General features: G+C 50.3%; 1 protein-coding gene across 2 annotated transcripts in view; it reads left to right on the forward strand.

Moving 5' to 3' along the window:
* The first annotated feature begins 160 nt into the window (after positions 1-160).
* Positions 161-10,234, forward strand: part of socs7 (suppressor of cytokine signaling 7) — a 21,766-nt gene continuing 11,692 nt past the window's right edge. The window contains exons 1-3 of one of the 2 annotated variants that reach the window (XM_054751874.2): positions 161-3,160; positions 3,606-3,673; positions 7,429-7,533. In XM_054751874.2, coding sequence (XP_054607849.2) covers positions 1,761-3,160; positions 3,606-3,673; positions 7,429-7,533 — 1,573 coding nt within the window. In that variant the 5' untranslated portion in view covers positions 161-1,760. The remainder of the gene's footprint in view (positions 3,161-3,605; positions 3,674-7,428; positions 7,534-10,234) is intronic. The other variant, XM_015954508.3, reaches the window with a different exon arrangement.

Here is a 10,234-nt window from a genome sequence, read left to right on the forward strand (position 1 = left end):
AGCCAGTCTTTTCCACGGTACCACGACACTAAAAATTAGTGATTACAGTCATTTATGTGCAGTTTTTTTTGGGGGGGGGGGGGGGGGGGGACTGAAGAAGTGTTGGCTCACCTGGCCAGGGAACGCCTTGGGATTCCCGTGGAGGCCCAATTGGCTGGGGAGAGGGAAGTCTGGGCGTCTCGACTTAGGCTACTGACCCCGTGACCTGACTCCGGATAATCTGTGAAAACGGACGGACGGACGGGCAGGCGGGCGGACGATGGATGGATGGATGGATGGGTGGGTGGATGGATGGATGGATGGATGGATGGATGGATGGATGGATGGATGGATGGATGGATGGATGGATGGATGGGTGGATGGGTGGAGTGTTACGTGTCTTATACAGTCAAAGTGTTTTAACGGTTGTGTTTGTTCCATAACAGATTGAACTCTGAGTGTAACACTGACTCTGCATATTTAACTGTGGTCAGTGTAACAGGATGGGACCACGTGTTCACTGGCTCCGTGTTCAAATGGACTGCGTTAGTGTTGCATTAACGCTGCTCCTTTCACTGCTGGTGTTTACCTGTTTCTACCTTTAAAGAGTGTGTGTAGGTGAGCTGAGTTTGGTGTGTTAAATATTAAATTATTTTTTCTTACCACACCTAATATCTTTAATAATACTTTTTATTATTTCATTTGGCGCCTCATTGGCATCAAGCCCGAGAGCCAAAGCAGGACCACCGGGCGGGTGGTGTCAAAGAAGACGGGGAAGCTGTCCATGTGGACGCTCTCCTAAAACATCTGACGGACTTTGTGAGGGGCTTCATTTAGTAGCATGGTCCAGTCCAGTCTGTCTTAGATGCCCCGGTTCATATTTGGACTCACAATTGTTGAACACCTGTTTAACTGTTATTGTGTGTGATGAAGTTAGCTTCTATGCAACTGGTGACTTTAACCCAGCCGTTGCCTCTGGGTGAAGGGAGGCCGGAAGAAGGAAAATAACAAGCAGTAAAGTGAGGAGTTGACCTGGCTAAACATGCAACGTTGGACCCCGTTTAATAGCCACCTCCCACGTCACAGCAAGTCAACTAATGATGCTGGTGGTGGATTTACTGACAGAGTTCAGCTTTAATGCATTTATAATTTATAGAAACGTGTTACTTCTTTTCACGTTAACATTCAGAGGTATTCAACAGTAATAATTTATTTATGGAGAATGCTGCAGGAACTAACCACAGAGCTGATGGTAATACTGTTTATTTAGTACAACACATAAACTCTTGTGTAGATCACACTATTTAACGGTTTAAACTCGGCTGCTGGTTTACCGTATAACTGGAACATTTCTTAAGAGTGTGCATAAAGACTTTTTCCAGATGCCATCCATGTGAGGCAGGAAGCCCTCCCCCAATCCCGGGTGCTGATGAGGGTTCGGGTGGGGCCTGGCTGGAGCTGCTCTCTTTTATCCTTCAGATCGGAGCGCGTGTCTGACCCAGGGTCGGCCTGACGCCGGGAGCAACATGCCCTCACCCCCCGGACCATCCCCAGGTGGATGCTGCCCTGTCACAGGGAGAGGATGAGGAGCTGCGCCTGATGCAGCGCTGCTTCCTTGTTTATCTTGTTTGTTTGTTTGTTTTGGTGTTTTTGCGCTCAGCGCACATCCAGGCTACATGGGAGGCAGCAGAGGCTCGGCCCTTTCTTTATTAAGGACAACATCACCGCGGACGGCCTCACAGAGCCCAATGGTTCTCCTGTTGTGATCTTGTCTAGTCATTATGAACAACGCGCAAGAGATGTCGCCCGGCTTCGTGTTGATGCGCCTGGTTTCCGCGGCTGAGGACGGCCGCTCGGACGCAGAAAACGGGACTCTGTCCCTGGGAGGAGTGGTGGCCGGGCTGGGGAGGGAAGCTCTGGCTCCCGGCGGCGTCAAAGCGGTTTTGGATAACAGCCGAGATCTGCCCGTGGGCCTCGAGCATCCCAGCAGTCTCAAGAACAAAGAGCGGCCGAGCCGGGGGACCGCGGCTGCACCTGACACCGGGATGATAGAGGACCGAGCTCCGGTGTTCGGTGGTCCTCAGATGCTGAGCTCGGTGGAGGCCCCGGACTTTGACTTCGCCCCCAGTCCCGGTTTACGGCCTCAGCTGCTCGTCTTCTCCAATCTGATGCGAAGCGGAGAGGGGATTTTAGATTTGGAGCGCCTGAATCAGCCGATGAAAGGGACGGACCGGAGCCCGGGCCCGGCTGGCCCCAGCCGCACGCCGAGCCTCAGAGGCGCTCAGCAGCACCAGAGCCCGCTGGATCCGCGATGGCCAGCACATCCTCCGGAGGTCCAGGCAGCTGCAGAGCTGTGCCACGGGCATCGGGTCATGTCCGACCCGCCGGAGTGGCCCGTTCTGCCGGAGGGATCCAGCCCACTGGCTGTGATCACCGGGGACCGAGAGGGAGCCGTGTTTGAGCTAGCCCGGAGGTTCGGAGAGCTGGGGCTCGGTGCTGTACCCAAGATGATGCAGTGCTCGTGTCAGAGCGCGCACGGATCGGTGTGTGGAGGGGGAGACTCCGGAGACGAGCCGACAGAGACCAGCGATGCGTTGTTGGTGCTGGAGGGACTGGGGAGCGGGGATGATGACGGCTTGGCCATGGATGAGTGTCCGGGGGACGACACGGAGGACGAGCACGTGCGTCGCGAGTTTTTACTCCAAAGAAAACGGGAAATAGCTCACAAGATGTCCGGAAACTTCTCCATCAGCAGCTTCCAGGTGGAGCTGAGGAGGCAGGTGGCTGCCGCGGGGAACGCGGCGCAACTCTGCCCACAGGTGTGTCCAGAGGACGTCGCTCCTCCTGTGTTGACCCAGCTACCTGCACCTGTCCAGCACTCACCCAGGGTCACAAGCCCAGACCCTACCCCGGCATCAACACCCAGACGGCGGTCCGAGCGGTGCGCCAGTGCGCCGCGGACTCCCACTGGTCGTGCAGGTGGAGAAAAGACTCTCCGGGTTTGTGGGAAGTCCAAAAGGGGCTCGTTAAAGGTCAGACTCGGTAAACTGTTCCGAACTAAAAGTTGCAACGGCTCCAGTCACCTTCTGGACCAGAGGCCCTCGGTGGCGTTTTCAGTCTCCTCTGCAGGGAGTCTGGTGGATGAGGCGGGCGCGTCGGGTACCGAGCAGGACCCGGACAGGTGGGAACCTGAGACCCAGCCAGCTGTGCATGAAGGCGGACTCGATCTTAAACCTGACTCAGACCTCAGCTGGCATCTCTCTCTCTCTCTCTCTCTCTCTCTCTCTCTCTCTCTCTCTCTCTCTCTCTCTCTCTCTCTCTCTCTCTCTCTCTCTCTCTCTCTCTCTCTCTCTCTCTCTCTCTCTCTCTCTCTCTCTCTCTCTCTCTCACTAATTCTCAGCAGCAGCCTCAGGGATGAAACCAGGGGTTATTAGTCCTGCTCCTGGGCGTGTTTTAGTTGTTTCTCTGCTCCAACACACCTGTTCAGCAGCTCTGCAGAAGCCCGACAATCACTGCTGATTAAAATCAGGTGTGGTAAAGCAGGGAAGCAACTAAAACATGCTGGATTAAACTCAACACGGATGCTCTTCCGCAGCTGGCCTTTGATTCTTCTCTTCTTCCTGCAGTCACCGGCAGCCCAGACTGACCAGAGCACACAGTGCCTTCTCCCCCGCCTCCCTCTCTGCTTTCACCGGTAAGGTCTGCTTCTCCATCGTGAGTTTGTCAGTTTGACACGGGAGAGACCTCCACCAGGTTTTCTGTTACTGATGGTTTCTTTACAGCTGAAGCTTCACTCCACAGTGTGTTCTTTTACTTTTTAAGTGTCAGACAAAAAGAAAAGACTGACTTTGATGCAGAACCGGAGCGAGACAACAACCCTGGGTTCACCAGGAAGACGGATCACAGCTGACACAGTGCATGGATAATTAATTAGTCTCAGACTCTAGCCCGTCATGTTAGCTAATGACCAGCCAGCTGTTGCACGTTAGTGGCCCTCAGGGACCAGAAGGTGTTTTTACTCCTTGTGTTTGTCTTCAGCAGCCTGGTGGCCTTCACCTCCACAGGACGTCCTGTTTCTCTGTTGTCTGAGCCTGGCCCGTTAGTCAGCCACCCTGACAGAAAACACTGCAGCCTTTACCCTAACCGGGCTGTTCTCATCAGTCGGACGAGAGAATGAGCGAAGTGAGAGAGCCCTCTTGAACCTGGTGGTGACACTTTAGGCTTCGTGATGGTTTTGCTGCTAAAAGCTCAGCTTCCTTTTGTTGAGGCTGTTTGTGAGACACGTCCTTACAGCCTGTTAGCTCTGATGCTCGTTATCCTTAGTATGACAGAGTTTAATAGATTAGAGTGTACACAGCTGAAGCTAAACGTTGTTACCGACAGCAGCTAGTCTAACTTCCTGTTGTGACTGAACGCTGCTGCAGCATGGAGGTGTAGTTCTCAGTCATCCTGGACGTGATCATCCTGAGAGTTTCAGCTGAAAACAGCTGGACGTTTCTGGATATGTTGGAGACATTTAGCCTCTCATCCCAGAGGCTGCTTCCACACTTTGGTTGTGGTCAGAAACAAACACACTGGTTGTGCTGCAAGTCGTCTTCTTTTGTCTCCAAAACACGTTTGTGTCTAAATGAAGGTGATGTTGTTGTTCATAGAGTTAAAATTCATGTTGAAGTTAAGATTATTTCATCTAGTAGGACCTGTGGTTAGCTGGCTCATGTAAACATGTCGTGTCTTCAAAGAATCGGAATCGGGAATCAATAGAAACCAGAAGCGAAACGAGGAATTAGAATCGTAATCATTCAAAATCATACGATGCCCAAACCTAGCTGGATAATCTATCCTATTTAGATGGAGGCATGTTGGAGGCAGGGCAAGGGAGAGCCGTCTTTACCGACTGTACACTCCACCTCCCTCTACTCCCCCACTTGTCCAGATTTAGGCTAACATCAGATTTTAACCATAGGCCCTATCAAATAAAAATGTTTTAAGCCTAGTCTTAAAAGTAGACAAGGTGTCTGCCTCACGGACTAAAGCTGGGAGCTGGTTCCACAGGAGAGGAGCCTGATAACTAAAAGATCTGCCTCCCATCCTATTTTTAGATATTCTGGGAACCACCAGTAAACCAGCAGTCTGAGAGCGAAGTGCTCGGTTAGGAACGTATGGAACCATCAGATCACTGATGTATGATGGAGCTTGATTATTAAGAGCTTTATATGTGAGAAGAAGGATCTTAAAATCTATTCTGAATTTAACAGGTAGCCACTGTAGGGAAGCTAAGACAGGAGAGATACGGCTTTTACTGACAAGCAGTCTTGTTAATGGGAGGTTTTTAAACACCACCATCTGGAGTGGCTTCCTAAACGTACGTGCCACCACAGTTGGGCTCCTTGCAAGTTTCAGCCTGAGCTCTGTCAGCACAGCCCTGATGAAGAGGCACTTGGGCAACCGATCACACCTTTTACAATGCCACGCCCCCTTGTATAATCCGTGCACGGGCACACAAATTAATATAAATGAAGTTGATTGACTGATTGAAGATTCTTATCTGAGGCCATGAGAATATCATTTGTAACTCTCACTAATGCAGTTTCAGTGCTGTGATACTCTCTAAAACCAGACTGAAATTCCTCAAACAGATCATTAGTGTTTAAATGCTCACATACTTGGATGGCCACTATTTTCTCCAGGACTTTGGATAAAAATGGAAGGTTAGATATTGGTCTGTAATTCATCTGGATCCAGAGAAGGCTTCTTAAGTGAAGGTTTGATTACAGCAACCTTAAAATCCTGTGGTACATACCCATTTACTAAGGATAGATTGATTATATCTAGAATGGGGGCAGTAACCAAAGGAGATAGCCTAGTGAACTAGACCAAATTCTTGCTTTGCAAAGTTTGGTCTAGGCATGCTCCATTGGAACCTCAGCAGCTCCTACCAGGACTCTGGCTGGCCAATCACAGCTCTCTAGAGGGGTTTCAAACACATAAAGAGCTGTGATTGGTCCATATTGGTGGGCCAATCATAGTGCTCTATCTGCTTAGTGAACAAATCACAGAGCTTTATCCGCTTTGTGGGCCAATCAGGGCACTCTATATGCCTGGTGGGTGGGATGATGCAACAGAGTGAAACAAGAGTACGTCACATTCATTGTCCAGTGGAATGCGGAGATCATTTGAAAGACAACGGTAGAACCCGCCCCACAACCGAGAGCCGTCAATGGAGCGTGGCCAGACTAATAATACGTTTATTTAGTCTGGCTTGCCAGGCTACAAAGGAAATGCTTCTTTAAATAATTTGGTTGGCTATCTTTACAGCATCGACCAAAGAGCACACAGACAAATCTGAAGTTATGAACGTCTACAACACCAGGGCCTCATTCATCAAACATTCGTAGAGATGTTCCTGTAATATTTCCTATGAACGGAATCTAGAAAGTTCGTAAGAACGGTCAAAAACCTGCTTATGAAACCTGCGGTGGCTTCTCGTACGCACGTTCCTCCGCAACCGTCTGATGATGAATCCCACCTGTGGGTACCCAGGTGCTCCTGTCATACATACAGAACCGCCTTCAATGCACCGTATTTCATCACACCACGTCCTGCGCTCGTGACGGGATTCCCTGGGTTCTTCCTGGAAAAGAAACAAAACAAGGAAAACTTTGTTGCGAGACCGAGACCGTGGCTGCCAAAGTGCATCAGAACCAAACACATGACAGAGGTTGTAAACGCTCTCGGGACGGAGGAGAGGTCCCCGTCACAAATATAAAACAATAGAGTCTGATCATTCATATTTAAGAAGTTGTCCTGTTTGGAATTACTTTTATTTGGAGCTGTAAATCTGTCTGGTTACCATGGCAACACACGTACGATCAGGGAGCAGAGGCGGTTGTGGGGGGTGGGGGGGTGGGGTCTCGTAGTTGTAAAATAAAATATGGACTGGAATCGGATTGGTGTGGTTTATCTGTCGCTCCACCAAGAGTTCCAGATCACAGCACAGCTCCAGAAGGATCTCCTTCAGGAATCCGGTCAGAACGCTCACGGAGGACACGTTCCCTCCAGAGAGCCCGCTCCGCCACATCCTCCATGGAGAGTAATGAAACTTTATGTGTGCAACCGTATAGTTTTAGGAAGCAGCTTTCCACAGTTTACCAGTTAAAATGTTTCAGAACATGTTCTCATTCAGAAACACGCCCCGGCCAAGAGGTCGCGGAGGTCGTGCAAAAATCACGTTTGCATTTGAGCAGATAAAAGATCAAACAATAACAGAGAGATAAGGGCTAACTGGACCTGAAGACCACACACACACACACACACACACACACACACACACACACACACACACACACACACACACACACACACACACACACACACACACACACACACACAAGCTTTGGAAAGTCAAACAAAGAGACTGTCATTGTTCCTTCCTCATGTCTCTGTCACTAGGTGAGACCGTTTCTTTGGTGGACGTGGACATCTTGCAGCAAGGGACATGCACACCACACCCCCCCACGCCTCCCCGTCCTCCACGCCGAAGTCTCAGTCTGTTAGGTACCTTCTCTGTGTGTGTGTGTGTGTGTGTGTGTTCTGCACACGCACCCTGTCAGCTCTACATGGGAAACACTTCTGCTGTTTGCTCTACTAATATTATTTATTTGTGTTGTTATTCATTCCTGAAAACTGGTGACAAGTTTTCTGTAATCTCCTGTAATCTGACAGGTGAGGGTTAGAAAGGTTAGAAAGATGTTTCCTCAGGAGGACGTTGTACTCAGGCTGTCCAAACCGTTGTGCCCTTGGGCCTAGCCCGTAATGAAGCAAGTATATTTCTGCAACCAAAGGTCTGATTGATAAAAGATTGAAGGAACCTCTTGCGGGATTATTTACGGTGAGCATCAGCATAATCAGTCTGATAACCAGGTGTGATGCAGACGCTTCTCTTCCCATGTACAGTACCACATGTTTCATTATTATGGAACCACACTGATTCCACACAGTTGATCCGTTTGTCAGAAGTGTGGGCGTTAGAGCTGCTCGCTAGTTGAACCTCCATTGCAGCTGTATTATGCAGCCTTGTATCCCCGTGACTGATTTAACTCTGGTTTCCAGCGGGGAGGACATTTCTCCTGAACAACTTCAGCTGATGTCTTATGAGCATGGGAAAACTGAAGAATGTAACCCTCGTAATTGTTTTCTGCTCCCATTTGGATGCAGAAGTTCCCATTCCTGTCTGTGCATGTCGAGCCTTCCCACACGGTGCAGCAGTGCCCCCTAGCGGCTGCGATGGGTGCTGCTGAAGCACCTGCCACTGGCCTGAAAAAGCCACCAGAGGGGTTTTCTGGACTACCCATGCTTATCAGCTTCATCATTGATTCTGCTGCACCCTCAACCCCTTGGGGAGAGCACACAGGCAGATGTCCGTCAGTACATTAGTCCCCTCCCACAAATCCATGTCTGGCTTTGCAGCCAGCTCAGCCCAGATGCCTGGAGCTAAGAGCTGACATTCAGGGCCCAAACCAAGAGGTGTGTGTGTGTGTGTGTGTGTGTGTGTGTGTGTGTGTGTGTGTGTGTGTGTGTGTGTGTGTGTGTGTGTGTGTGTGTGTGTGTGTGTGTGTGTGTGTGTGTGTGTGTGTGTGCAAAAGCCAGCTTGAACAAGTGAGTCTTCAGCTGCTTTTTAAAGGAGACCACTGAGTCCACTGATCTCAGGCTCAGGGGGAGAGAGGTCCAGAGTCTGGGGGCCACAGCAGCAGATGATCTGTCACCTTTGACCTTTAGCCTGGTGCTGCACAACCAGTAGGCTTTGGTCACTGGACCTCAGGGACCTGCTGGGGGTGTAGGGACTAAGAAGATCACCAATGTAAGATGGTGCTTGTCCATGTAAGGCCCTATAGACCAGAACCAGGATCTTGAAATGAACCCTGAAGGTGACTGGCAGCCAGTGAAGCTGGAGGAGAAGCGGGGTGATGTGGGTGTGTTTGGAGGACTTGGTCAGAAGCCGAGCACAGGCATTCTGAACCACCTGTAGACGGTTCAGGGAGGTTCTGCTCAGACACGTGAAAAGAGAGTTACAGTAGTCTAAAGCCTGATTTATGCTTCTCCGTCTGCGTCAGTGCGGAGACACGCAACGCCATTATCCGTCCTTGCGTAGGGCTCCGGCAGGCACGCAAGTACGTACGGAGTCGAGCCCACTTCTTTAAACATCCGTCGAACGAGACGGATTACGCAAGCTTGTGATTGGTCAGGACGCCGCTGTTGTTTACAGCGACGCCATTGCAAAGAGAGCCGAGGATAACTAGCGGCAGACACGGAGAAGCTTGAAGAATACCTCGCAAAAAAAACTCTAAAAATATGAACGTTTAATTCTCCCGTGACTGGAGGAGTGAAAAGATATGCAGCAAGCGTTTTATTTGTGGACGGAAATGACAGGAAACGTGGGTTTAGAGGTGGGGAGCGCATGAAGCGGTGGGAGAATGAGAGACAAATACGTCCGTGTTAAAAGTCTCTTATATACACAAAAAACACAACATAAACACACGATCGTGGACCAATACATGACAGGATACTACAGAAAAGCGCTACGCCCTCTGTGGTCCTGTCAGGCAATTGCTTTGCAACACTCCCCAGGAGACGGAGAAGTAAAAGAGCAAAACGCTTCCGTCAATCCGTGCGTGTCTGTCCCTTGCGGAGCTGACGGAGAAGCATAAACCAGGCTTAAGCGTGAGGAGATGAAGGTGTGGAGAACTGTCTCAAGTTCAGAGTGGGACAGAATGGGACTCAGCTTAGCAACGTTCCTGAGATGGAAGAAGGAAGAGCGAACAAGAGAACTGACATGAGAATCCAGGGTGAGAGCTGGGTCAAAGGTCACGCCAGGATTCCTGACAGAAGGTTTGGTGTGGGAAGCAAGCTGACCAAGAGAGTCTCTGACTTTGGGAACCAGCTTGTCTGGGGCACAGATGAGGATCTCAGTCTTATCTTCATTCAGCTGAAGAAAGCTCCCGCCATCCAGGTTTTGATAGAGTCTAAGCAGGTGTGTAACAGCTGCAGCTTAGACATCTCATGGGGCTTAAAGGAGATGTACAGTTGGACGCCTCCCTGGTGAGGTTTTCTGGGCACGTCCAACCGGGAGGAGACCTAAAGGTAGACCCAGGACACGGTGGAGGGACGATGTCTCTCACCTGGCCAGGGAACGCCTTGGGATTCCCCCGGTGGAGCTGGCCCAAGTGGCTGGGGAGAGGGAAGTCTGGGCCTCCCTGCT

This window comes from Nothobranchius furzeri, chromosome 7, assembly GCF_043380555.1.
Source record: "Nothobranchius furzeri strain GRZ-AD chromosome 7, NfurGRZ-RIMD1, whole genome shotgun sequence".
In the NCBI taxonomy this organism is placed as follows: Eukaryota; Metazoa; Chordata; class Actinopteri; order Cyprinodontiformes; family Nothobranchiidae; genus Nothobranchius; species Nothobranchius furzeri.